At 47.4% G+C, this 27,980-nt stretch overlaps 1 protein-coding gene across 1 annotated transcript in view; it reads right to left on the reverse strand.

Moving 5' to 3' along the window:
• Positions 1-27,980, reverse strand: part of LAMB1 (laminin subunit beta 1) — a 43,783-nt gene that overhangs the window by 1,927 nt on the left and 13,876 nt on the right. Inside the window, exons 13-31 of the mRNA XM_054841849.1 lie at positions 26,206-26,341; positions 23,980-24,138; positions 23,069-23,196; positions 22,500-22,623; positions 21,751-21,955; positions 21,448-21,591; positions 21,120-21,351; positions 20,449-20,612; positions 19,839-20,063; positions 18,760-18,977; positions 18,561-18,657; positions 8,774-9,143; positions 6,894-7,078; positions 5,617-5,858; positions 3,389-3,592; positions 2,873-3,017; positions 1,971-2,178; positions 1,609-1,750; positions 603-779 (exon numbers count right to left, since the gene is read on the reverse strand). Of these exons, the coding sequence (XP_054697824.1) occupies positions 603-779; positions 1,609-1,750; positions 1,971-2,178; positions 2,873-3,017; positions 3,389-3,592; positions 5,617-5,858; positions 6,894-7,078; positions 8,774-9,143; positions 18,561-18,657; positions 18,760-18,977; positions 19,839-20,063; positions 20,449-20,612; positions 21,120-21,351; positions 21,448-21,591; positions 21,751-21,955; positions 22,500-22,623; positions 23,069-23,196; positions 23,980-24,138; positions 26,206-26,341 (3,505 nt within the window). The remainder of the gene's footprint in view (positions 1-602; positions 780-1,608; positions 1,751-1,970; positions 2,179-2,872; positions 3,018-3,388; positions 3,593-5,616; positions 5,859-6,893; positions 7,079-8,773; positions 9,144-18,560; positions 18,658-18,759; positions 18,978-19,838; positions 20,064-20,448; positions 20,613-21,119; positions 21,352-21,447; positions 21,592-21,750; positions 21,956-22,499; positions 22,624-23,068; positions 23,197-23,979; positions 24,139-26,205; positions 26,342-27,980) is intronic.

The following is a 27,980-nucleotide window of genomic DNA, read 5'->3' on the forward strand; positions in this document are numbered from 1 at the left end:
ATAATACATCCCTCCTGGCAGAAAATGTCTCTCTAGAGACTAATGGGCTAATTATAGACAACAGATTACAGCAAGGGAACTTTCTTTGGCAGATTTGTCAATTGTTTTGTTAATGAGCATTCTTTTGCTCTTACAAAGGTGTGTAGCAGACATTGGGAGCAACACCATATGGTCATAAAGCAAACTTTGCATCTGTGGTATTTAGAAATTATTCTGGTTTTATACTGAGCTAAGGATCTTTCTTGTCACCTGTCCTTGTCATAGAACCATAAATAATCTATCAAATGGGAAAAAAAAAATTAGCAGTTCTCCTATGGCAGATAGTAGAGCTGAGGGACAGAAACAAATCTTACGAAAGGCCATCAGCGTGACAGCATGACATGTTTCCTGCAGCTGTTTTAGAACTGGAAAACTTCCCAATACTTCTTTGTATCTGGTACCAAAGTAAGTAAAAAGCTGCTATCTTTGGTAAGGGCATTAAGTGGTTTCTTTTGGTCCCCCATAAATGAAATGGATCTCATGTATTCACTAATGTTCCTTTAGCCAAACGTGGAGCGACAGCTCTCTTGGCTTTTCCTTGGCATCTTTCCTGAGCTTCTCACCTTTTTATTTTTTTCAGCATTTTGTTTTACAGTAACAATTTTTTCTTCTATATTCTCTGCATTCTCTGAATTTGTAGCAGCCTTTTGCTTAAGGTCTTCTACACTCTTCTCTAGCTCAAACAGACGTAAGGTAGCATTGTTCAGTGTTTCTTCAGATGCTGCATTTTCAGATTCAATCTAAAAAAGAGGGACAATAGTTACATTTTCAAAAGACACTGAACATAATAGTAAGCTTTCTAGATAAGCCCCGATCGACGAATTACTTCATGTCCGTACATCTGATGTAAACCCTAGTGTTTTAGCTTTGTTACAAATGGCCAATTGCAGTCAAGATGAAAGAGCCCACTGCATGAAGGTGGGGTACATATGGGGCTGCAAAGGCACAAAGAAACATGGTTAAAAATTACCCGATTGTATTACACATGCAAGAGTTGCCTAATCCACTGGTAAAACTTCAGACATTTGACTCCATCATTTGATAATGGACTTGTGAAGCTGCATATCGTCTAAGCTGGCCAAGCTTCACGGGTATAGATAATGCTATGGTCTCATGAGGGCTTTGAGATAAATCTGAAAATACATTATCTGACAAGACTACAGCAATTGCCGCTTTAATCCAGCACTTGTTTGTTTTAGTCTTGTGCTGCAGTGGTGGATGGCACTGATAGCACAGCTATGCCAGGAACTACTGAGGGGGTCAACAATTTTGACTTTCAGGGACCCTGGCACACCTGCTGTGTTAGAGGGCTGCAGTCCTGCTCCTTTAACTTGAGTGGTGCAGGATATGGGGTGAAAAAAGCCTTATTTTTTTCTTTTTAAGGGGTAAATGGTCCCCTAGAATCTGTTCTACTAACCCAAAAGTTTTTGTGAAGGCAGGAATGGGTTAGATTTGTTTTAAGCAGTCTTTGATTTGCAGTACCCAAGAGCCTTCCCTAGATGAGCTTTACATCAGCTTCTAAGTATCAGACTTGGTGCTGTTTCTATATCTTAAGTAGTAAGAACTCACTGAAGTCAGCAGGTCTTGAGTTCCTTTAATATCTTCGTCAGCTTGCTTGATGGCTTTTTCAGCTGCATTTTGAGCTTTTTCAGCTTCTTCCAGTGCTACTTTCACCATGTCTGCAGTGACTTTAACATCTGTTGCACCTTTGCTGTGGAGCAAAACTATGTTAATGCTAAAAATGCTTTTGCTTTGGAACTGGAGAAAGAACTAGTCATATACTGCAAAGGGCTGGTTTTGCCCCTTAGTGAAGGAATGAGAATCTGCACTGGGATAAGTTAAACTCTGCATTTTCTGATACAATGAAATTAAAGTCTTGTTCACACTATTGGTGATGGAAAACAGCTAATACAGGACAGGGTTTTGCATACCTTGCTTTTTTAGCTTCCTCCAGTAGCATTTCTGCCCTGGCAATGTCTCCAGCGCTCTGCTGCAGAATGACTTCAACATCAGAAAGGCTTTCTACACGCTCACGAATATCTTCTGTCAGGGCCTGCAGCTGCTGGGGAGTGCTTGGCATCTCCATATTCAGCACTTCATTAGCCACTGCCTCGATGCTGTCCAGATCAGCGCTGTCTTCTAGTAGATGGACAAAGATGTAAGTAAAAGCTTCCCCCGTCAAGTCTCAGTACTCAAACTTTTTGTTTACTTAAGAAGGAAAATCATGGGAAAACTTCGTCCCCCAAACTTAACAGAAAATCAAGGTGTTAAAACTGCTTCCTGAGGGTGAAACCTCTCTCTCTGAGAGGCCCAGCAGGCGCGTAGGCCCTGCTGGCATAGCTCTCCTGGAAGCCATTTGAAGATCTCAGTGATTAGCTACACCATGCTGAGGGTGGGGGAGACGCGAGCCCACAAGAAGGGAAGCCAACAGCTGCACATAAGTGTATTTATGCAAACAGGGAAGGAGTGGGTTTGCTGTGCTGCCGCTCACTAGTGAGCAGGGCCCTCATTTAACCTTTACCTGCTTTCTTAGAGAAACACAGTTCCTGACTCTCCTTCCCTTTAATAGTACTTCTAGCCAGCGCTTATGAACACACTTGGCAAGCTACAGCAGTACCACAGCCTCAGCTGAAACGAACACAACGTGTCACAGTTTGCTCTCACTTTCCTATTGTCTTGGTTCTTGTTTCCAGATTTCATCATACACACTAAGTCTGGCTGAAACAGGGGGAGGGGGACACAACTATTGCGTTACTCCTTAGAGGATGATTCAGGGCTAAAGTTATTTTCACAAATGTAGAATTAAAATGTAATTTAAATGTAAGGTTTTTACGCATCAGGAAGTCTCTAATCTGTTTAATAAGATTTCTCAGATCTTCATTGCTTCTGTCCACTTGTTCTTTTGTAGCATTGGTTTTGAGCAAAACTGCTTGTGCGTTTTGTTTTGCTTCATCAGCTCTCTGTTTTGCCTCGGAAACCTAAAGAGAGGAAAATGGAAGGCTTGATTGCGTATTTTCTTATGCTTTAAAGCTTGTTTTAAAACAAAAATTCAGGTAGAGTCAGAGGTAATAGTAATGAGAAATGCTTTTTCTCATAAAACTCACAGAATGCTTTTAAAAGCTGGCCATGAGCCATGCCACCAATCCTAGGTTAAACAACTCAGGCTAATGTTTACAGTTATCCATGAAGCTTCACTTTAGCAAGCTCCTTTTCTGAGGATCTTTACAAGCATGAAAAGAAGTATTTTGAAGTAAGCCAGGCACATGCTTTGTCAATTAGTGTCTAAACTTCTGTTACAACCAAGAGATTTTTTTTTTTTAAATACCTAACAATTGATTTGGCATATTACCATTCTGGAGAGTTGCTCAACTTCTGCTAATGCACTGAGGATGTCTCTGTCAAAATCCATGGCTTTCTGCCAGGCATTGTGAGCTACAGTCACCAGCCCCTCGCAGCCAGGTCCTCCACACTTCTTCTTTCCTTCATCTGTTCGACAATTTAAACCACCGCACTCGGACTCAGCACAAGAGGCTCCCACAGGAGTGCCACACGTCTGCAGAGACACATTAGATGAGGAAAACAGTCACAGCTTTATTTTCGTTGTGGAGCTGCGAGGGGGGATGGAATTGGACCCTGCTCTATGTTGTTTCTGCCCCTTGCAGTAGCATCCAAGTACCAGAGGGAAGGAAAGCTGAAGTAGAGCTTTAAGCTGGAGGTGATTCCTGCAGCAGGTCTGTACCAGCATGACTTTAATCTTTCTTGTGCCCTCTGCACCCTCCTGCCTTTAACTCAGTAACAAATATGCAGCTCCTTGATGCTGAAGTAGCTGGAGGTTATGAGGGAAGCCTTGCCTCACTGTCATCATCCACTTTTCCTGCACATCATCTTTCACTGGAAAGCTGCCTTTAAGCTTTGGTTTCAAGCTGGAAGCTACTCCTGTCTGTGTGCCTTTTGTTTGCAATCAGTCTTCACTACTGTTGGAGGAAAAACTGGCCAGCCCAAGAAACTATTGTATAGGGAAGAAAGTGCGTGGAACACAGCAGTATCTTCTCCTTTGCTCTAAAGCCCTAGAAATGTAATACAAGCTGAAATGCTCCAAGTTGAACAGGAAACTTTTTTTTTTGTCTCTCTTCAAGCTGTCCCATTCCCTTCCACCAAATGTGTGCTCTGATTTCATCTTTCCAGAGCACTTTCCAATTTGTGAATTGTTGTCAAGGATGTATTCCCACAGAAACTTTCAGGGTAGACTTTTTTTTTGAAAGCAAAACTATTTTAATCGGCAACATTGTACTGAGAATTATCCACTACTTGGTCAATTGTTTGGACAATGAATTCACTCAGAAGTTGTTTTAGCCAGAGGGAAAATTGGAAAATTCCCCATTCTTGTGAGTTTCTCTTCCCTTTCCACCCCACCCCTTTTGCCAAATGATAGTCACTAACCGAACTACTCTGCAGCCAAAAAAACCTCTCTGGGAAAACCTAAGGGCTGTGCCAAGTTAGTGCAGCTGTCTCCTGTGAAGTGTAAATGAGTCCCTCTTACCTGTTTGGCATGCAACCCAGCAGTAGCTAGAAAGCAAAGAGTTTTTTGGGGTTTTTTGGTGTCCTGTGATTACACCTCCAAGCAACTCAGTGTTTACAGCCTTGATTAACATCTACCCAAGATCTGCAGTCCTCAAGAACAGTTAGGCAGGAATGTAGGGGACGGGAAACTAAACAAAAAGATGTCTCTTTCTTCCCTCCTGAGAAAAAAGGAGGGCTGGGGGGAGTCGGGAGGGATGACTGTAGTTGTAAAGGACGGGACAAATCAGCATGTGAAGAACTCATCCTCTGCCACAGGCCTGGCCTGCCCAGGGAAGTTAATGAGCAGTCCCCTGCAGCCTGCCTTCTTGTGGGATTGTTCTCTGAATGCAGCTGGCCAACTTCAAAGTGAAACTGAGGGAACACCCAGCCTCTCCCAAGAAAAAGCCACCCTTGATCATATTTACAGATGAGCAGGCAGCTTCAACAGAGAAAAATGCCCTTTTGACTCCAGCTCCCTCTAAGTTCTGCTTTGTCTCAAGCACGAGGATGGGAGTGCGGTGATGCTGAGGAGGGCAGCCTGTCGGTGTGAGTAGAAGTGCTGCCTGGCCAGGCGCTGCACAGGCACGGTGCATACCCTGCAGAGCCGGAAAAAGGAAGAGAGGAGCCTAGAGAAAGCAAGCATGTGAACTGACAACAGGCTGAAGAGGATGGCTCTCAGTCCAGCAGACTTGCTACGCTTTTTAGCATATGGGAGCTCTGTCCACAGCAGAGGGCTTCGGGTTAGAGCTGGGGTGATGAAAAAAAGATGGGTGCTTTGTCAGGGCTGGGAACATGAGAGACTGGTGCCTGAAAGCCAGTAGGTCTCAGAGCCCACTGATTAAACAGCCCTGTTCCAGCCCACAAAATACCCTGTCATCCAAGAAACCTGTGCTTTTCATGAACAAACTGTATCTCACACTGTCAAGCTCTAAACAGTTCCTCCCTGCCTGCCATTTCTTCACAAACCCAACTTTATTTTTACTACAGGTCTTACACCAGCAATTCTCAGCTGCGTACCTTCTTAGCCACTTCGGAGAGATCCAGGCTCTGCAGCTTGCCTGCAAGTTCATCCAGAAGGCGCGACTGCTCCTCTTGTTTAGCCTTGAACTGGGCCTCCTTCTCATTGATTAAGTCTTCCACTTCCTGCCGTGTTTGCGCTGACAGCTCCACGGCGCTATCAGGGTGAACAGTGGAGGCATTGACCCTCTCCTCTGCCTCCAGGGACATCTGGAAATACTTGGTGATACTATCCAAGGCCCCTGCAGAAATCAGATGGAGCTGCTCAGAAATGTGTTCAGTAACCCAGAGGAATTTATATTATGGAGGGTGGCAGATGACACATCAGGGTTAGTGATACGAATATCAAGTTAAATGAGATGCTACCCTTGCAGCTATAGTCAGTGCCATTGTAAGGATGATGGAATTTAGCCTGTCGTGGGGAAAAAAGTGGGTTTGTTTTTTGTGGGTTTTTTTGCTTGGTTGACAGTGGTTTGCTGGATTTGTGAAGTTAAGCCTTTCTCTGATGCTAGTGACTGAATTCTGCTTGCCCTGAGGGCAAAAGGAGATCCAGCCTTTTAGGTTTATAGGGCAACAGTCTGTTTTCTAAGGATTTGCTTATCCCACAGTTCTTGTTGCTTGCCCTGGGATGTCTGGCTTATGGAGTCACTGCTTGGAAACTGGTCAGAGCTTTCCATAGAAACAACTGCTTGATGCTGATTTATGGAACTGCTAGTTTTGGACGACTCTCGGAGAGGCCTTGAGCAAGTGTGAGGGATGCTGTGGGGGTGGCCACGTTCTGCACCTCAGGGCAGCTTTCCTCTGCAGAATGCCACTAGTCGGAGACTCCCCCGTTCTACATCCTATGTTCACTGGAAACAATCTCAGACTTCCTGCAAAGCAGGAAATATAAAAAAAAAATTCCTTTGTTTCAAATTGGAATGAAGTCAGCTTTCAAAATTTCCAAAGAATTTAGAGACATTCCTTTTTGTCCAGGTGTATCTTGGAATCTGCTGCACTTTCAGCTGTTGTGTCTCATCTAAAACATATTAATCAAGAGCCTTTAAGGCAACTCTGTGTCCCAAGAACTTCAATCAGCTTTGCAATGTGCAGAAGGAGAAAGAGGGGGTGAGGGGGCAAAACAAAATTCCTGCTGCATCAGCAACTCTGCTAATGCACAGAAAGAAGCTGCCCTCCTAGGAACTGTGCTTTATTACAAGTTAGAAGACATTTAAAACCATCCACTAATTAAATCTTTGGCCACCCCTCTGCTTTCTCCCCCTGCCTGCAACACTTACCCCGAACATCAGAGATCTTGATGAACTCTAGCTGTTCTGCAAGCTCTTTCACAACACGGTCTAGGCTTTTGGCATCTGTCTCCAGCGTGCTCAGGTCGGTGTCTGTGCTATTGCTCTTCGCTGCTAAGGCTGACAGGTTTTCTTCTATGTTGGCTATCTTAACTGTAACATCTGTTGTCAGCTTTCTGTAAAACAGAGACATGGGCCTCAACAGGGGGAGGAGGAAGGGTTGTAAGCGTCGGTGCTTCACTTCATTGAAGCGTGGTGGTTAGAGCCATGCAGAGCTTCTCCCACAGCAGGACCTGTCCTCCCTTGGTGGAGCTGTAAGTGATTTGTAACAACATGCCTACCTAGAATACTGTTTTGTTTCCTTTATCACACAAAACTACTTTTTAATCTACAGCACGTTTATAAACTCAAAGCACCAAATTGCTCAGAAAACAGCTGCTTTGTGTAAGATTAACTGGAGGCAGATTCCAGAGGACTGGTGTAATGCTCTTGTATCATGGCAACTGCATAGGTCAGAGTTGACTACTATGATCCATACATAATTTGCTTCCCATCCCACACAGCTACAAATGCAGTTTTGATTACTACAAGCTCATGGGACAGATTTAAACTTCAGGAAGCAGTGGGGGAAGCCTTATTTTCAATACAATGGATTCTTTTAACTTGTCTGTAAAGATGCCTCCTCACTAGCTGTTTCTCAAGGGCTATGAAGGAAAACCTCCCGCCCTCAGCATTCAGCATGGCCTCAGTGAGACGCAGAGCAGCTTTAGCTAGTGGGATAACCCTAAAAGGAAAGACAAGTGTATGTTCCACAATGCTGCTGTGGAACAGAAGTGGGCATAGGAAGCTATTCCCATCCATGGTGTTCCCACCAATCCCAGCGTTTCCTCACTCTGAAAGAATCAGGCAGTGTTTAAGCTCTGTGATCAATTTACAGCTCGCTCAGTAGCCCAACAGCCTGCTTTTTTCCAGGAGTCCTTCAATGCCCAGTACTTCTGTACAGCCAGAGAGGAGCAAGAACAGATACATATATATATATATACACACACACACACACATATGCGTGTTAGGGAAAAGCAGCTCTCTGCTGCTCTGATTTCCCTCAGGACACACACAGCCCAAATGCAGCAGCACTCTCCAGTTGGAGCGGGGAGCTGCAGGGCACAAGCATATCCCTAACTGAGACATCTGTGTTTTAATCCTTGCCCCTTTGCTTTGTGCAGTCCCCTTTACAATGCACAAACAAGCTCAAGCAGTAGCACACAGGGCTAGAAAGCATCTGTAATCCTACTTAATGTTAAACTACCCCATTTCCAAAAGAACAAACTACCATCTTTTGTATGCTTAGCTGTAAAACAAAATACAAGGCTCCTACCCTGAGAAAAATGGAAACAATCCTTGTTATAAAGCTGGTGCTTCCCCCCACACATGCTCAGAGTGCAGAAAGGAGCACAAGTTTCCAACTCATTGGCTACACACGGAAATCCAGGAATTTAATCTCTCCCCTCTTCATTCTCTCACATAATAGCAGTGTTTGTCCTTTGCCCCAGGGGAGTGCAAGGCAAGCGTGAGTGGCTCCGTGGTAATTAGCTGCCTGGTGCGCAGTGAGAGCAGGATAACCCCTGCCCAAAGCATGGTAGCTGTGCTGCTCCTACCTTCCCTGGCCAGGGACGGGCGCTCACTGTGGGCGCTGAGCATGGCGAGGTGCTCCACCAGTGCTGGGAGCCGCAGCACAGCTCACCCAGCTGGAAGAGCAGAGCTGGGTGTCCTCAGCTCAGCGCGGGGACATCAGTCACTCAAGTAAATCCCAGCTCCCTGGCACTCCCACTCCTTCCCACGCTAGACATCCATATAACTGCGACTGTACTCACTCCGCTTCCTCAAAGAGATTCCCAATGTTCTTCAGGGGCTCAGCAGCTGGATTTTGAGCGATGATGGTTTTAATTTCACTGAGCTTCTCCTCCAGGGTGTTGAGTGTCTGCTGGTATGGGCCAGTGACTCCAGTGATTTTGAGGGCATTAGCCCTATCCAGGAACTGCTGGGTCCTGTTAGCCAGCTCACTGATGATCACGTCCCAGAGGGCGAAGCACTGGTGGCATGGCACGCAGTTGGGGAAGAAGCCCGAGTAGCCCCGGGAGCACTTGTCGCAGCGTGGCCCTTCCACCCCTTCATTGCAGATGCACTGCCCAGTGGCACGGTCGCATTGTGGGGTCTGGATGCCACGAGGGTTGCAATCACAAGCTGGAAGGAGAAAAAGGCATGTGTGAAGGCTACAGTGAGGGAAATGACATTGACATTGGCAGGGAGGAAAAAAACAAAATTCAACCAGTTGTAATGAAGCAGGGAAACGAGTATCAAAGTGGTCTGTGTCTAGATTATAATCAGCTCTATGTCTGCTTGGGTATGGGGGAACCAGGGCTGAGCATGAAAGAGGAGAGACAAGGAATAACTCTAGGGGAGACCAGGATTTGCACATCTCAGAAATGTGCACAATAATGGAACATGGATGGACACTGCTTGGATGTTAGTTGGACAGCAATTGAAGACAAAGATCCCAGTTTTACTCCTACAATGAAGAGTAAATAGAGTAAGGCTTTCCAGATGGGAAAAGAGACAACAGGCAGGCACATAGCAGAGGGGTTTCAGAGCAAAACATGAATGAAATAGAAAAAGTGAACAAGGAACAACCATTTACTGTCTCCTCCAGCACAGGAGTAGGGGTCAACTGAGGAATCCGGCAGATGAGAAATCAACCACCTTCCCCCTGCACCTCCCACAAACAACACAATGAAAGGAGATAGTTGATTACACAGCACATAGTTAAGTGGCAGAGCTCCCTACCACAAGACACTGTGGGTGCTAAAAGTTGAGGTGGCTTCAGAGAAGAACGTGACAAATTCATGGAGTAACAGCCCTTGAGAGATCTTCTATGCGGAGGTACGGGGCCTGGCTCTGCCAGGTGGGGAGGAAGAGGGAAGTCTTCAACACTGGTGGTAACAATCAAGAGCCTACACACCGCTTGTCACCCTCAAGTGGGAATGAGGACGATTTACAGATTTTTTTTTTTTTTTAAATTATTTCACACTTTGAGCACCAACTCAGGAGTCAGTATTCATGCCTTCCTGAAATGGACTTTCATTCTTATTTTATTTTTGTAACTGTGAACACCTACTTATCTTTATATGCTAGTCAGGTAAGACCCAGGGGTGCCGGGTGGTTGCCAAATTGGGGTGATAAGGTTTAAGCAACACCCTTTTTTAACGAGCTGTTAGAAGAAAGATGCCCTTCTTTGGACTAAGGGACCATGAACAGAAGTTACTCAATTAACATAGTGATGCACAGTCACTTCTAAAAGGACACACTCTGTACACAACAGTGCTATCAGCTATCAGGAGAAGGCTTTCCATGCAGCAGGGCTGCCACTTGACCTCTCCTCCTCCTTAATTACTCAGGCAGCAGCAGACGAAATTACCAACCTGCAAAGCTTTTAACGAAGGCATGGCAGCAAAGAACAAAAAGAGAGGCCTTGCGAACAGGCAGGTTGTCTACCTACCATCCTGACAGAGAACACCCGAAGCAGGTCAAGCACACATTCCTTGAACAGGAAAAGGATTGCAACACCTGATAAAAGCCTTCACTTACACATCCATTTACCAGGCATCCTTGAAGGAGGTTAATGGCTCAAAAAAGTCCATAAATCACTTCACACACCCCAAGCACATGCCCCCTTGAAAAAAAAAAAGGGCAAAACACAAAGCCGTTTTCAAGACTGTACATTGTTTGCTTCAATGCCAAAACACAGTGGTGGTCTTCAGTTCAAAAATTACACAAAGAGCCTCAGCAGAACAAATCGCTCCTCAACAAAACGACTTTCTTGTACAATGTGAATATGATAGGCAAGAGACAAAAATAACTTCTGCTGCCTGCACAATTGAGCAAAATGGTCCTTTGTTCTTTGAATTATACCCTGACACAAGAGATTGTTTTCACTTTACATCGAAAGTGCTTAAGTAGTCAACTCACCACGACTACGTTCCCTGCAGGCAAACCATCAAGCTCCTGTTAGAAGGAGGTCAGTTAACCCTTCTGTCAACTAATAAGGTCCTCATATAATGATGAATTGTCCAAATTCCTCTGCATAAAAAGAGGCTAAATGGCATGTGGTTCTTCTCAAAGATCTTGAGATCTGATCAAGTTACATGAATGCTTGCTGCTGGCAAATCAGCTCACTATATTTACTTGCGGATTTAAAAAGCTTAAAGTGAAAAAAACCCCAAACCAACCTATGTTGGTAATTCTACTCCTGAATACCTGCATGTTCAGGAAAGGCAGATGACATGGCTTTAGCAGCATTTACATGGTAATGTGGATTCCAAAATCTCTGGAACCAGAAAATGCTGGGGAAGGGGAGAGGAGAATTTAAGTACTAACTCATTTGCAAAGTGAAAACTCAAACTCCACAGTTGCCTGTTGGGAGATGATAAAGAGCAAAGAAGTAATTTATTCTAAATATAGCACAACAGTTGGAAGAATCATCACATTTCTAGAATTCTACAAAACTTTCAAACTGAGCTTTGTGGGACCCACAAGAAAATTGTAGAAGGCGGCTAGAAACAGTACTGTGGGTTGTTTGTCCGGATATTTATTAGGATTCTCTATCAAGCCCAGAAGCAGGCAATGCTGGCTCTGCATTACTTCAGTAGTGTGAAGCCAACATATATAAAATGGCTTTCAAAAGGGCTGGTTTCACACTTACTCTTTCTTTTCTTCATGATCTTCCAAAGCCATTAACCATGCACAGGACCACACCAGCTTTCAAACCAAAAGGTAAAAACTGAAGATAATTTTATCTCTAAGTAAAATCATAAAGTCTAAAGGAAAACAAGAAAAAGCCTCCCTCAGAACTGGAATAAGAAGATTCCAGTAGATTTTATTTTCTTTCCCTTTTGAAAATTTGGGAGGCATTTCTACATGTTGGTGGTATGGTCTCTCTAGCTACAGCCTTACTGTGGCAGAGACTGAAACATTTCTTAGATTCTCACAAAAGCATCACGGCTCCTCTTACAGGTCACATCCTGTGAGCAAACCTTTCATCTCACAAATGACACGTGCATGCCAGTGTTTGGTTACATACGGTCTTCTTTTTTAGAGTCTAGATGACCTAAGCCAAGCGCTTCAGCCACAGTTGAAATCATCTCTGTTCCTCGCTAGAGTCAGTCTCTGAGGCCTTCAATGAGATGTTGGGTTCCAATTGCTGAACATGGCATTAATAACTAAATTTGGCCAGCCAGAAAGCCACAGAGCCTGCTCTTCTGCCCTCCAAGGCCATGTGGAACAGGACCTCCACCATCTCCAGTGCCTTTAGCAGAGGAGTCCTGTATCCCATGGCCACCACCAACACGCTATTTCACACCCTTGCATGGAGCACATCCAAGGCTCTTGCAGAGAGCATCGTCCCTTTACAGCATGGTGAAGATCAAACCTGCAACTGACTTCAGCTGTGGTGACGTCTCAAGAGGAGGTAAGCAAGCCTTGGAACCAGATCATATAAAGCCTTCTAGGTAGCACGGAGTGCCTTGAACACCGTGGGCCAGCAGGCAAATAGCTCCAGGATGCACGAGAAAGGAAAGGAGGACCTCCTAGCTGGTGCAGACTGGAAAAGGCTAGCTACAGGATTGGCAAATAGCTCATGGCAGAATAACCATGCGCCAAGTTACACATCCATCACTCATGACCATGGGTGCACATCCACCAAAGGATTCATGTGACATTTGATTATCACTGTCAATGAACTGGGATGTGAAACCAGAAGATGCCTTGGTTCCCATCACCTGCTAGAAACAGAGCGAACACTGTGCCAGAACGAACCAGCATGCCATGCCCAGCATTAATTTTGGCCAAAGTACCCCAGCATCACATCTAGCCACATCACATCTTGCCCCTCTATCGCCTCCTTCCTTGATGTCCAACTAGTCCTATGGCCACCATTTGAGCCAATTCCTGTGCAGTCCTGTGCTAATGATGCTCTCTCTTTCTTACAACAGTTTTGCTTCTGATGTACTCAAACAGGCTAATGCAAACACAATCGTCAAGCTACACCTTGGCTCTGGAGATTTCAGCTCTAACCAGCACATTCATAAGTCTGATATTACACTTGAGTAGCTATACCGCATCTAATTTTAGCATATGCCTGGTTTATCTAATTTTCCCCAAGAAGAACAAGAAACACGCAGGCACATCTAGGGATGCAGAAGTGTTTCAGATACTATCCAGTAGCTAGTGATGGCTTTGTACTCCACCTAACATAATATCTGTGGAATAGGCAAAGACATAACGCCCTGTAAGCTCTTTTTAAATGACTTGCTTATGCTTATGTGACTAGGAATTTGGAACAGTGGTTCATTTTGCACTGTAAAAACACACAGATGCTGAGTTTACTGCAAGACATTTAGATGCCTTAACCAGTTTGGGTTGGAAATGGCCTTCAGGACAAATGGTTGATTATTCTCCCTTCATACAGAGGAGCGGACAAAGGCCAGGGTGAAGGGCTGCAAGTTAACACAGACTGGGCTGCTTGCTTTGAAGATCAGTTAGGAATCAAATCTGTCCCCGGGTAAGCAGAGCAGGACACTGCAGTACCTCCCATGGAAAATACACAGGGGAAAAGAAGTTTTTTGAAAGCATTGGTCAAAGATCTGAGGGTTTTCAAAGGAGCATTTACTAAGTTAAACAATAGGTTTCTGTTTCGAAATGTCATTTTGGAACTGGGTGGTTGTATTGTTTTCTTTAATTGAGTGTTTAACTTAATCAGACATTCTTCTGTGGCATACTCTGACTTAAGCAAAATCACATTTTTGACAGCAAAATTTTCTAGCCAAATTCTTTAGTCAAGATCTACTGATTAGCAGCTTAGGACTACAAAAGATTGTAGCTGCATCTATTCACAAATGCATGTGCACACATGCGCACACACCCAAAGAGTATCCATGAGTAGTTTTTATACCACCTTGATGAATGCATTTCTCTTCCAGTAATGTTTTTTCCAGATCTTAAAGATAAAAGTAACACTCATATATGTTTATTGAATGTAGTCTTGTAGAAATCTAAAGGGAGAAATTCCGAAGTAGTAAATGACTAGCTTGAGTGGTTTGCTTCAAGCTCACAAGGCTCTATGAACTACTTTATCTTTTACTTACTCTGACAGCTCTGCTACCTTTCCCTCTGGTTTTAAATATTTAGAACTCACTTCCATTTGAGCTACTGTAATTTAATATGTGGCATATTTGCATATCACTCAATTTAAACGAAGGTGTGTCAAAGCAGTGGATACTACAGCTGAGATGATTTAATGGACACTGAAAGGGCTGTATGAAGATCAGTCTCAGTGTTTAATGCCTTATTGCAGGATGCTAGGAACAAGCAAGTGTCATACCTCATCCTACACAGAACAGAAATAATTTTTGCAGAAATATTTTCTTTGCTGCTTGAGATCGGGGATGGAGAGCATCGAATGTTTAACTCCTCCGCAGCAAAAAAACCCCAACCAGCTGGTTTGTTTAAACATGATTTCTTGGCATCATTTCCCAGTGATAGTGAGGCACTATGATGATAAAACCATTCAGCAATTTGTAAGGTTAAAGTTTTGCAGAGCTAGCAAATTTCTTCTGAATAATCAGCTATTGATTCAAATTACCCTGTAAACATATTGCTAATGCCGCAGCGTTATGACTTTCAGTACAAGTGTTAAGATCCCAGCCTAGAATTGCTAGAGTTGTGCTGCATTTTAGTATGTTAGCAGACCTTGCCAAATGGGCAATTTTCCGGAAACAATCAATATACATTATAATATTTTAAGACCACAGATCAGTTGAAATTATGAAACTCAAAGTGAAAATTATATTTCCTTTAGCGCAGAATTTGTCTGACTTCCTTTAGACAGCACAGAAGGAGAAGAAACATCTGCTAATCTTTCTCTGTGCACCATAAACACCTCCTCTAAAAGCAGCCTACGTGACTAGTTTAAGACCCAGGTGTTAAATTATGATTACAAAGCCTATTCTTAAATGGCAATGGAGTAATTTTCAGTGAACAGATGCTTCGGCACCAGGTACATAACAAAGACTAAAACCTGAGAAAAACAACTTTCTGCCAATGTTTGCAATGAGTATTTGATAAAAACATGACTTTTTTCATCTTAGTTCAATTAAATTCTGTTTTTTACAATAGCGCTTGATAATCAAGTCCAGCACAGAAAAATATTGACAAAGGTATGCTTCTTGTAAAGGGAAGACAGCATTACAACCTAACTTTCAATCTCATACAGTGCCTTTTACTAACTGCACTCTCTTCTGTTTGTTCAATTAAAACAGCAATGATAGTAAAATTGTCATCTCCTGGATATTATATGAAACACATAAGCTTCAAATATCTACTATGCAAGGGCATTGTTCGAGCTGCCTCTGCAGCCACGCCATACCTCAGAGGCTTCTTGGGAGCCTGGAGCCTCCAGCCAGAAATGTTCTTTGTGGGCTGAAGTCAGCACAGAGCTCAGCACGCCCAGTCCTGCACTGTGGTTGCCAGGCTTTGGAAGAGCTCCAGCAGAATGCCTGGGAGACTCAAGTTTGATGAAATTTGTAATCCTATTATTTACTACCTTAGCAAGGATTTTTATGCACACGCACACATTCACGTGCAGGCTCGTGTAGAGCTGCATATAGTTCGTAGCTGAAGCAACAGCCAGAAGAGTCCTGCTGGCACTGGCCCCCGAGCAGACGATGCTCACTGCACAACTCCTGCTCACTGTAATCCTCAGAGGGACCTGCACGAGGCCAAGACACAAACACGCTGGGCTTTTCCCTATCCTCTAGGCCTCTCCTGTGCTCGTTTCAGGCATTACGCTAAATTAAATGAGTAACCGTTGTGCTTTTTTGAAGCATGGGGTAAGCAGTCTCTGAAGACCCAGTCCTACAGACTCTCTGCGGTGTGTAATCCCCAACGGACCTCTGTGGGTGGAGGGAGCATACTCAGTACCAAGGGGTCGAGATGCTGCCCAAACGTAGGCACCTACCTTAGCTTGCCCCAGCAGTCTGGTCCCATGGGAACATGCAGAGAGGAGACATCAGATGATGCTTTCTCTCCACTGCAGGGAGCACAGACTGCAAATCAAAGCACCCAGACCAGGTGAAAAAACCTGCCTTCCCCAGCTTCTGCTTCACCATCTCCAATATTACTAAGACTTCTACAAAACAAGTCACAGGCAGCAGCCTGCAATAGTCACCACCACTGATGCGTGCCCTGGCATCCAGCTTCCAGCAGAGCGTGCTGGGACCCTGGAGCCACATCCACAGCTCGGTGCTGCTGCAAGTGCCTGGAAAACCATGGGGCCTGCGACCTCCACCCCATCCCAGATGGTCCATTTTGTACATCTCCACATAGCTGTATCCAGAGGTTATTTGCAGGCACTTGTGTTCACATGACCTCACTTTTTTTTAAAAAAGTAATTAAAAAATTTGTAAAGGGTGTCACAGCAACATGGGCAGTACAGTCCTCATTTCTCAACAGGAGCTTGTGTCTCTTGGTGCCAACAGCCTGAAGACCTCTTGTGAAGAGATCACACATTACCATCCCTTGAGTGATGCACCCTGTGATTTCCAAGCTTGAGCAGAAGCCACTTGCCCCAGCCAGTGGAGGATCCCACCCTGGCGTCGTCAGGACTGATGTCCACACCTCTGCATCAGCTCAGTGCCCACAGTAAAGACTGTCCATCCATACTCATACGGTTCAGAGCTCTTGCCGTTGCCTATCCAGATCGGTTTGTATTTTCTTCCTGAACACAGCACAAAATGTGGCCGTATTGGCTGCTCAGACCAGCACGAGTGTGCCGCTGAGGGTACGTGGCAAAAGCCATGGCCAGGAGTCCACGTGTGCCCCTGCAGCTGGAGCAGACGTTTTTGTGATGAATCCCCATCTCAGTTCCAGCTTCACCTTGGCTGCAGGCCAAATTTAAGCTATTTTCAAGGGGCATTGCTCTCCAACTCCTTAAACGGCAGTTTTCCAGTTCGCCTGCAAACCGCTTGCCACTGAGAGCTGCTACCTGCCCACGTGGCAGCTGCACGCCCGCCAGCCTGAACATCACCCCTCCACTCGCCAGGACTAAATGAGGGCTGAGAAGCCACTTCTCTCCCTGCCAAGGAAGGATGGGAGACAGGGCAGGAGGCACTGACACCACCACACCAGGTAGACTCCGCAGTGCCGGATTTGCTCCACAAGTGAGCGTGTGCTTGGAGCTCCCCTGGGGAGCACCACAGGCTGCCACAGCTCAGTCCTGAGCAGTCTCCGCACCCGCCACAGAGACCTCCTGTTGGATGCAATCCTGAAGGAAAATCTGCATTTCCGCCAAGTGAGTCTCCCGTGTCACACTTGGAGGCAGAAAGGGCAGCAGGTAGGAAGGAGAGTGTAGAGCTTGCAGGGTAAAAACAGGGTCTGAAGAATATATCCTCCCTTTACTTTAGATATATTAAAAAGCAGGTTTTCACATGCTCAAAAGACAGCAGAAACTCCATGAGAGACCAGCTGCAAAATCCTGCTGATAAGGTATGCAGATGGACTCCATCAATAAACCCTGATGGAGACAGCTGATACTGAGAGACAATCCCTGCCTTGGAGCTGGCAGGGTCAGCACCCCTGACCACGCCAGAACACACACAGCCTCCCTGAAAGGCTGCCTTACCCCCCTGAGAAACCCAGTATGTACTCAGGAACTGGGACAATTCCCCAGTCCTTTCATCTGCTGCTTTAACCAAGTAGCTGTGACCTGTCTATCTGGTTAGATAATGGGCTCTAAGGTATCTCTATTGTTAGGGATTTATTAAAGACCACAGCAAGCACATTCCTCCCTGCAGGAAAAAATACCTTAATCTACTGCAAACCCTCCTGGCAAAGGCTCCTATTTGAACAGATCAGAGATACAAGTTTGTTCTGGTCTGGACAGTGTTTGAAGTTTCTTTTCCAGCTAATGAACAGACTTGTTTATAATGAAAGGACAGCGAGCATCCAGTTTTCTAAACAAGCGACTTCATGGCGCTCTGTTTTGCAGCAGCTATGGCTAACCTGCCACATGGTCTCTTTATTTTCATCTGAAATACAAGGAAAGTCTCCTGCTAAATCAAAAATCTTATTTCTTCAGGCTCGGTCTCCCTAACAAGACACAAGAGGAACGCAGTGGTCTTCCACTACATACAACTGAAAGGCAAAGGAAAGTGGTTTCCAAACCAATTCTCAAACCCAAACACTTGCAATATGTTTTCTTACCTGTCAGGCTTACCTGACTGCATTGCAACCTAACGGTTAAAGAAGAGCTAGTTTCTAAACAGACAGGTTTGTTTCTAAATAAGGGTCTGACAAGAAATAAAACAAACCAGTCAAGTGCCAGGTTGGGCTCCTCCCAGGCCTCCTGTCCCTGGAGGCACCAAAACCCCGGGGACGGATCCTGCCATGCCTTCTTCCTTCATTTCCAAGGCTCGTGTGGGCACTGGCAGGGGTCACTGGAGGGACTGCTCCTGGCAGGGGTGTCCCAGCACAGCAGGGGGTGATGGCATGCCTGGTCACCAGCTCATCTCCAAAAGGAGCAGGTGGAGCAGACGCTGAGCCCGGACTCACCTTGGCACTCCACACTTGGATCACCCCAGAAGAGCTCCTGGCACTCCCGGCAGGTCCGGCCTCCGAAGCCCGGCATGCACTGGCACTGCCCTGTGAACTGCCAAGGAAAAGCCCAACAGGGGATGTGACCACCTCAGCAGCTTGGCCCCAAGCCAGAGCCAAGGCGAAGCCACCGGAGCATTCCCTGCGCTCCCCTCACCTCGTTGCAGGCAGGCCCGAGGGAGCGTGTGGGGTCGCAGCCGCACTGCTCGCAGCCAGCGCCGCTGGCAAGTCTCCACGTGTGTGGGGCACAGCGGTCACAGGTCTGCCCCACCACGTTGGGGAGGCACCGGCACTGCCCCGTGGCCGCGTCGCACCGGCAGCTCTCTGAGCCCTCGCAGTCCTCCCGGACAGTGCCCAGGTAGTTGCAGACACACTCTGTGAGGGAAAGAGCGTGGCACCTCCATGTCAGCCTGCCCTCTCGTTACCAGACTGCCCGGAGTTCACATTTAGTTTATTCTGAGTCCCCAGAGGCGTGGGCAGATGCTGCACGTCCCAATGCCTGTGGCCAGGCCTGGCTGACCCAACACTGAACGACATCCAGCACCGCACAAGAGCCCTCCTCATGTCCCAGGCTGGTCACTTCTACGCCTTCTGCGCCAGCACGCAGGAGGTGACAGGAGCCCCTCGTTCAAGCAGCCCAGCCTTCCCCTCTTCTCCTTTCCTCCCTCTTTACACAACCAAAGCCTAAGCCTGCCCCGCTCCTGTCAGCTGGCTACAGCGGCAGATCTGCTTGGAGCGGCCCATGGCGTGCCAAGCAGACCAGGGCTCTGCTCACCCACCCAGCGACCCGTCTGCCCTGTCGGGCTGCATCTGGTGCCGAGGGAGAGAAGGGTCTGCCTCCCCACTGCGCAGCTCGGCTCCTCGCCACGGCCCTTGCTCCCACTGTCCAGCCACATCTGCAGGGATGCTGGTGTAAACAAAAGTCAAACCCTCACCCCGCCACCCCCATCTCTGGAGAAGAGGTAAACAAAGATGGCTAACGAGAGCAAGAAACCCCTATCCTGCAAAACTCTCATCCTTTCAGCACATGTAAATGCTGTCCCTGCCCTCCCTGTCAAATGTAAAGGGCCCCGCTCCCAGCTGAGCTGCAGGGCAGCTGCACACAAGTCTAGCTGGAGGTAATGGGGCTTCCCCTCCACCCCAAATGCTCCCGGATAAATTAGAAAGAGTTCAGGTGGCTGCTGCTGCCCCATGACATGGCTCGCGGAGGGGTTGCAAATGTGTCTCCCCACTCACTTCTGCAGTCCTGCTGCAGGGCGCTCCCATAGTAGCCCTCTTTGCAGAGGTGGCAGTTTTCGCCCTCCGTGTGATACAGGCACTTCATGCACGCTCCCGTCTTCTTGTCGCAGGCCTCCGGGTCAGTGGTGTCGATGTTGTTGTTGCACTGGCAGGGCTGGCAGGCACCGCCAACCTCGTCGGGGCTCCCAAAGAAGCCAGACGCACATTCATCACATCGACTGCCTGTTTGAACAAACAGGCACAGTGGGAATTACCATCACGGCTCGCTAGTGCGCAGCCCCGTAAACAGCAAGACTGAAGCAAGACAATAAAGGCCATTAATGGGGGGGGATGTTAATTGGATCACACTCAAAGCAATAGAGGCAGCGCTTGGTGAGGCTGCAGCAGCTTGGTGCAGCATGGATGGTACCGCCTGGCGTACTGCCAGCACACTCGTCCCCTCGGTTCCACTGCTGTCCTGTCCACCTCTGCCGACCACCAGTCATCCCTCGCCACGCTGCCGGGGATGAGGTTCATGGCAGCGTCAGCATTGCCTGCACAAGCCGCTCTGCTCTGGCACCTTCCAAGTTCAACCCAACCAGCCCCCCTCCACACACCCACCAAGTACCTATGTATCCCACGCTACAGACACACACGACTTGCAGTGTGACCGGGTCCTGGTAACAGCTGCTGGCAAACTGGCGTCCGCTCTCGGGGCCGTCAGGGCAAGGGCAGGGGCGGCAGTGGTCGCCTGATCCCAGGATGGGGTCTCCATAGTAGCCAGCCTGGCACCTGTGCGATGGGGTACATGGCATGCAGGGGACCGCAGGCAAACTGACTGCAGCCTTGCCGTAACTACGCTCAGGGTTTCAACCACTGTGAAGAACCGAAGGGCAGAAACTTCCTTATGGCTCTCCTGTGCCACTCCCACTCCAAACAGCTGTGCCCACAGAGGCAATTTTGTTTGGCTTATGCCAGTGTAAGAGCAGGAGACCCAAGGCAGATGCCTCTCAGGGGGCTTCCAATGGAGAGAACCTTTCTGAAGCCCTGGGGTCCTGCAAGGTGCTCTTGCTCACCTGGGCAGGTGCTGCTGGGAGGCACAAGGCTGCGGGCAGGGAAGAGGGGGTCCCCGCTCCCATCCTCCTCCAGGACCACCAGTGCTGCTCTGGCTCCCAGGGTCCAGGGACTTTCCCTGGTGACTTCACACCCACCTGAGCACCAGCGCCAGAGGGGAGCAGCTGCTGCACCCATCCTGCTGCGAGGAAGGAGAGGGGCCGGGGAGGGGTGAGTGCGCCGTACCTCTCGCAGTTGTGCCCTGCTGTGTGGTCCCGGCAGCTCAGGCACTCCCCAGTGTAGGGGCTGCAGTCGTCAGCGTGGCCGTTGCAGTGGCAGGGCTGGCAGCTGGGGAAGCCCCAGAAGCCGGGCAGGCAGCGGTCGCACTGCCGCCCGTACACCCCGGGGAAGCAGTGGCACTGGCCCGTCTCCGCATTGCAGAAGGCGTTGTAAGAGCCTCGGACGTGACACTCGCACGCTGCAAGGAGAGGGGAAGAGGGGATGCGTTTCCACAGCAAGCCCTAAACGCAGGGCCCCAACCGCAGCACAGCCAAGAGCCATGGGCTTAACGTACGTCGGCATCCGCTCGGCCCGAACCCAAAGGTGCCAGGGGCACATCTGTCGCACTGTCTTCCAACAACGTTGGGACGACACTGGCACTGTCCTCCGCTGGGGTCGCACACTGAACTCAGGGAGCCCTGGGGGTCACACTGGCATGCTGAGTGGAGAAAAGCATCAAAGGGAGTGAGTACCATCGTGCAGGACATGAACCACCTGCTTCATCCCATGCATATGCCTTCCCCGTGCAAGCCGCTCTGCCTGCAAGCGCCATCCAGCTTCCAGGCACAGTTTGCCCTACAAGTAGATGGTTACATACATAATGCAGTCTCGTGTAATAGCGCAGAAATGCTGAATATGATGTTCTTGCAGACGTCTGTCATGGGGGTTTTCACAACACTCCTGCTGTTTTCCAGACACCGGTATCTTTGGAAAGTTTCCCAAGCGCTGTTTGTGACCACGTCTTCGCCTGAGCCTCCCACTGTGAATATGTCCAGCGATTTGCAGTATGGCATGAGAACAAGCTACAAAACAATTTTACAATGACTAAGTGTCACTATTTATAAATAGCCTCCACCAAAATTGTGAAAATTCAGTATTATCCCACTTCCTATCATCCTTTCTTGGCCAAAAAGCAAACAGCCAGACAGAATTTGGAAGGGAAATGAAGGTACTTCTCTAGTTTTTGGTGGAATAGTTCTGGTATCTACCAAATTCTTACCACATCTACCACATTCTATCAATTGAAAAGAAAAAAGTTGATGTTGACATTCATGACATACATGGCACACATGAGCTTCCCCAAAGAAACTACGGGTCTGTGGAACTAGCTGCAGTCCTGTAAAACACAGCAAAAGCCTCTTAGCAGAAAAACAACCCACAGGCTTTGAGACTGAAGAAACCTACGCTGCTTTACATTGTTCAGCTAAAATCTGGCTTCAGCTGAAAGCAGCAACGTTGTAAAATATTACTTTGGATTACACAGATGCATGCCAGAGGAGATGCAAACTTTCAGGCTTTTAAATACACTTTTAGCCCAGAGCATCCCTGAAACAATTTTCTGCTCACAGAGTCAATGAGCGTGTACGGGCTCTCTGTCTCCGTATCCACCGAGGAGTACTGGGGCAGCTCCAGGCGGATGGTGTAATTCAGCCCCTTCTCAAAGCAGACAGGCCGCGGGAGAACAGCGTATCTGTATTAGGAAAAGGAAACAATTCTTACTTCAAACGTCCAGCACCATAAAGTGTTTCAGGTGGCCCTGTAAAGCAATCGAGATAACGGAAAGCAGCCAAGACCGGGCAGAACAAAAGCTACGATGTGAAAGAGGCGGTTTGGAGGTTTGTGCAAGTCAGAACCGGAAAAGCTTATCGGCAAAGTAAAGAGTCATACCGATGTTCATTCACAGGCTGTGCAAACACTTCCCCCCCACTTTACTCAGTGAACGAAACAAATCAGAAAACGAGAATAAACTTAAAAGCTTTGAGTCTACAGACACAATGCTAAATATGTTTTTATAATCCACTGGAAACTGAACTTCATCCATTTTCATAGAGGCTATGGCAAACTGAAAACATGACATTACTCCGTTTCAATTTTTTAAATGTTTTTTCTCCTTTTGGCCATCTGATTATACCAACCTGGAGCCGGGTGACAGCGAGATGACCTGATTATCATCATCAGGAACTGTATTGCCACACCGGCTACCCGTGGGAATCTTGCCTGGGCGCGAGACACTGATCACAGCTTTTTCCCACTGATCCGGCAACTGGTGGGGGGAAAAAAAGGCTGATCAGCATCAAGAGCTCAGGGCAGGAAAAGCGTGTGCGCAGACAAGGTAGTCACTGTGCGTTGGGGAGGATGGGGCAGCAGCTCCAGCATCAATGGGGCATCTACTGGCTGCAGGTTTGGGCTGAGACAAGACAAGGCATGTGCCACTGGGCATCCTCCAGCAGGACAACCTCCCTCCCAAAAAACCATCACTAGGTGTAGGTGGTCAGCAGCCCCATCTGTGGCATGGCATCAGCGGGGGGTTTGGTGACCTCTGGGTACCACATCTGAGTATTTCACTGCAGTCAATTCCTGCCATGCTCTAGGTAAGGAGCTGGGGGGGGATTTTCCTCTTTTCCTTCACCCTGCAAACTACCTACAGTCAAAACTGACTGCTTGCAAACTCTTGGCTGCAGGCATTCAACATCCAAGACAGGCAGTTTGTCTCCTAAGGTGCATAACAGTATTTCCACCCATTAAAAGGCCAGCTGGCTGAAGCCAAATTTATATTCTAAAATCTGTTCTGACAGGACTTGCCACTTTTTAATCTGCTCATTAAACAGGTGCTAAAACAATGCAATAATGAATTAAACTGTAAAGCAAATAATACTAGTAACAGTCAACATCTTCTTGGATTTTCACACATCTCAGACATTTAACTGAGTGTCCATCCTTGTCTTTGAGTCCTGATGACTCCTGGAAGCGCCGGGCTCCTGTCAGTTGTGCACCGGGACAGCCAGTGCCTGCCAGGAGGCAGCAATGCCCATACTCACAGACCTACCTGTGGCTCATAGCGAATCACAATATCATACTCCATGGAGTAAGGGATGTTGTTGATGTAGAATTCCAGGTATGCCCCCTCAGGGACCCTTACAAATCCTATGCCTGTCCACGATGGTGTGCGGTCCGGTGTGTACTGGCGCTCTATTATGTTTACTCCCTACAAAAACAGGGAACAGAGATTTTAATATCAATACATCAAATTTGCAAGCCCCGTGGGAGTGTGTGAAGCGATGAGTTCTGCTGACAGATCACTTCTGGATCACAGCGTCCATCGTTTGCATCCCAGAGAACACGAATTCTCTTTTAAACCCATGTGCATGCATACCATTGCCCCCCCGCTTAACAACATACAAAAAGCAAGAAAAATAACATAAAACAACACTGCACAAGTCTTCATCCATTTCTCTGCTATAGCGAAGAATTAAATTTAAAAACTTGCTAATCCACCAGCTACAACATCTCATGCACTGTAAGACTTTCACATCATACCTGTAGCAGTAGAATTTACTGCAGTGACACAGAACTATTCTGTTAACTGCCCAAGCTGAGTGCTAATTACTTCCTGACTACACCAGCCTGCTCCAAAACAAACCACTACTCTGGATAACATTTGAAAAGCAGATCATGGCCGTCATGAGTAAGTTGTAACTAAATAAAAGAGATCCTAATCACTGACAGATATTTAACAGCCAAATCAATATGTGGTCACTCCTTTCAGTCTGAGGTGCCAGGTTTTCATCTGCTCCTCTTCATATAAAGCAAAGAAGATGAAAAGGCAACAGAAAATGGAAACATGTGGTGTTCAAACTTCCCGTTTCAAATACATCTGCATCCACAAATAGTTCTTGCCATAGAACAACATCCTGTGCATTCCTAAGGAAGCTGCTTCAGTAGAAAGGGACAGAATGTAAGGAAACGTCTATATATATACATGTCGCTTCTGGATGTCCCCTCACTTATTCTCACACTCTTTGAAGAGAGCCTGGCTATAAGTTATTACCCTTTGGCTTTGTCAAAGGGTGGGACCTCCCCAGAAAGGATGGCAGGTGGGACATCAGCGGGGGTGTGCAGCTGTGGGGAGCGTGGGGGCTTGGCACCGCTTGAACATCCCTGCATCACTTCGTTTTGTCTTGTGCTGGGCCCCTGTCAGGGAATTCAGAGTTTTATTCTGCCACCAGATTTGTGCAAAAGCTTTTCAAATTTGGCAGTTTTTAAAATGGTTTGTTCTGAAGGTTTCAAAAGGCAAACCGGCGGCACATGCCCTCGCTCTGCTTGGCAAGGTGGGTTTTCATGCTGGGCTCCTCCATCCCAGGCGGCCTCGGGTGCCACCTCTCCAGCCGGGCCGACACAAATGCACCAAAACCCCTGTGCCAGCTCACACGCCACCTGTTGCAGTCCAACCTCTGCTCTGCACTGCCTTCCCCTCTCTGCAATTATCTAAGACCAAAAATCCTCTGCCTTGGCTGAAACTGCAAAGTAGCTGCATTTTGCCTGAAATAAATATATTAGGACCAAGAGCCCCACTTGCAGGCAGGCAAGGATCTGCTGCTTCAGAGAAACCATTATCTCATCTCCTTGACTTCTTGCTGGAGGCAAAAATAATTGATGTAATCACCTAGCTGCTGTTAATCAGTTAAAAGCAAGGCTGTGTATGTGGTGGTGAATGGAAAGAGCCAGAGACCCTGATGTGCCATGCCAGCGGGCAAAACAAGCTAGCGGCAACCTCACTTACAAAAACAGTTTTTTGCACAATCAACTATGGTTTTACTCATTAATAGAAGAAATGCTTCTGATGTACAGAAAGTCTAAAAGCTGTGGCAATGTGCTTAAATGCCTGCTTTGTTCCCTCCAGGTTTCTTCCAGAGAAGAGCCAGTATCAGTGTCCCACAGTTCTTGAGATAAGAGGGGAAGGAGAAGTGGGTGCGGTGGGCGTGTACGCAGTGGGGTATAGGGAGGGATGCTGACAGGAAACTAACTGTACAGTCATGATCAAAGAAACAGGTTTAAAAAGAAAAAGGACAGTTTCCCCCCCTAAATTACTATTGTTTATCGATACTAAGGTTGAAGAGAAGTTGACAGTTTTCTGACACAATTCAGTTTTGTGTTTTCCACGTTTTAACTGCAAAACACTCAAGGTATAAAACAGGTGCTTCCAACACCTAAATGGTGAAGCAACTATTCCACAGCTGTCCAGACACACCAGCCCACTAAAACTGCTACTCACGGGACCCAAGCTGGCTTCTTCTGCCTCGTAGATGTAGTGATCAAGTGAAATGAAGTAATAGCCAGGCTCCACCTGGTTGCACTGCCGTCCAAACATGCGGGGCCGGCATTCGCATTGGCCAGATTGACTCGAGCAGCTAAAATGGAAGAGCAATGAATTTACAACACATCTTGGCTACACCGAGACGGTGCCAGAGCTATCTTTTGCTTTGACATTTCAAGCAACATGGGAAGAGAAGCGCTTCTGGACACAGCTGCGTCTAGACACAAGATGTTCTCGCGCTCTGCGGCTGGACCATCTGCACTGCTAAAATGGCAGCATGGTCCCAGGCGCGGTCTTGGCTCAACCCAAATATCATTCTCCCAAACGACTCCTAGGCTCAGGCTGGGAGTGAGCACGGGCCAGGGACCATTTCCAGTAGGCAGTTTGTTTGCGGTTTCCCCTGTTTGGATGGTGAGAGGATTTCATGTTACAGATGCAGGCGGTTCCCTGGGGGCAGACAGCAGTCCTGGGAGAGCTTTACTTGCTACCACAGACATAGCCAAGAGGCACGTCTGTCCTGCAAGCCCAGGGCAGCCTTTGGCTCCCAGCTTGCAGGCCATGTAAGCAGCTTATCTTTTTGTATGGGCTCGGGCAAAGCAAGAACATGCACGATCCTGCATGCCCTGGGATGTTGAGCTGCTCTCGTATGCCGCAAAGCACATCCTGAGAGGTCACCCACCAGCAGCTATACACAGGGAAAAACCATACCTGGCTGCGTTAAAGTAGGATGGACACAGCCAAAGGCATGGGACAGACAGAGCCATCGCTCGGGAATGCAGAGGGTCTGTCCAGGGTGACATACAGCAGCTCCACTTCCTTCATAATGAGCTTTTTTCTTTTCTCAATACAGCTCTATCCCCAAACTGTCTTTTGGTGGCTTTATTGTCCCCAGAGTCTGCCCCGTATTATGAAGAACCCTCGGGCAGCTTGTATTTTTGCATGCGCCCAGTTGTACTTTTTCACAGGAAGGTTTTCTGGTCCACCAAAATATGCCCCTTTCTTTAAATATGAGTGGAATTTAGAAACATTTTCTAAAGTCAAACCCCTCTGGTTTCCATAGAAAATCTGCAGGCTTCTCAAGCCCCCATTCTAAGAGTAATTTTTAACCGAAACCATTTTTAAAATTGCAGAGATTCACTTAAATGTTCACTTTGAAAAGTCAGTATTGCCCTAGCTGCCCCACACGAGGAGCTGGGAAGTTTCCCCTCTGGGGACGGCAATGACTCCACCGTCTGGGCTACAGCACAGGGATGAATTTTGGGTGAGGTGCAGCTGCCCCAGGTGCTGCATCCCACACCCTGAACAGGAGCCAGGAGGCGGCAATTCAGCAGCTGAGGAGAGGAGCCCCAGGGAGGGCGAAGCTCCCCCTTCCCACTGACGCTGGAGAGCGAAGCCGGGAGCTGGAGCCGGGCTTCGCAACTCTCCCTGGAGGAAAGCGCAGCTGCTCCCTGCCCGCCCCAGGACACCGCATGTACCCTCCCCACGTGGTTTTGCAATCGCTGGGCTCAGTGCATGGGAAACAGGCTGCAAAGCCTTGCTAGGCCGGGCTGAGCCGTACCCCAAACCTCTGGAAGCAGCTGAGCCGTACCCCGAACCCTGGAAGTGGCTGCGCTGGGAGAGCTACTATGAGCTGTGCGGCGTATCCGATCTGTGTGCAGGGAGCAAGCACAGAGGAGTAAATAATCACTAACAACCACACCACTGTCTGCCAAGGGGTGATAATTCACTCGGGA

The sequence above is a fragment of the Grus americana genome, chromosome 1 (genome assembly GCF_028858705.1).
Source record: "Grus americana isolate bGruAme1 chromosome 1, bGruAme1.mat, whole genome shotgun sequence".
Taxonomy (NCBI): domain Eukaryota; kingdom Metazoa; phylum Chordata; class Aves; order Gruiformes; family Gruidae; genus Grus; species Grus americana.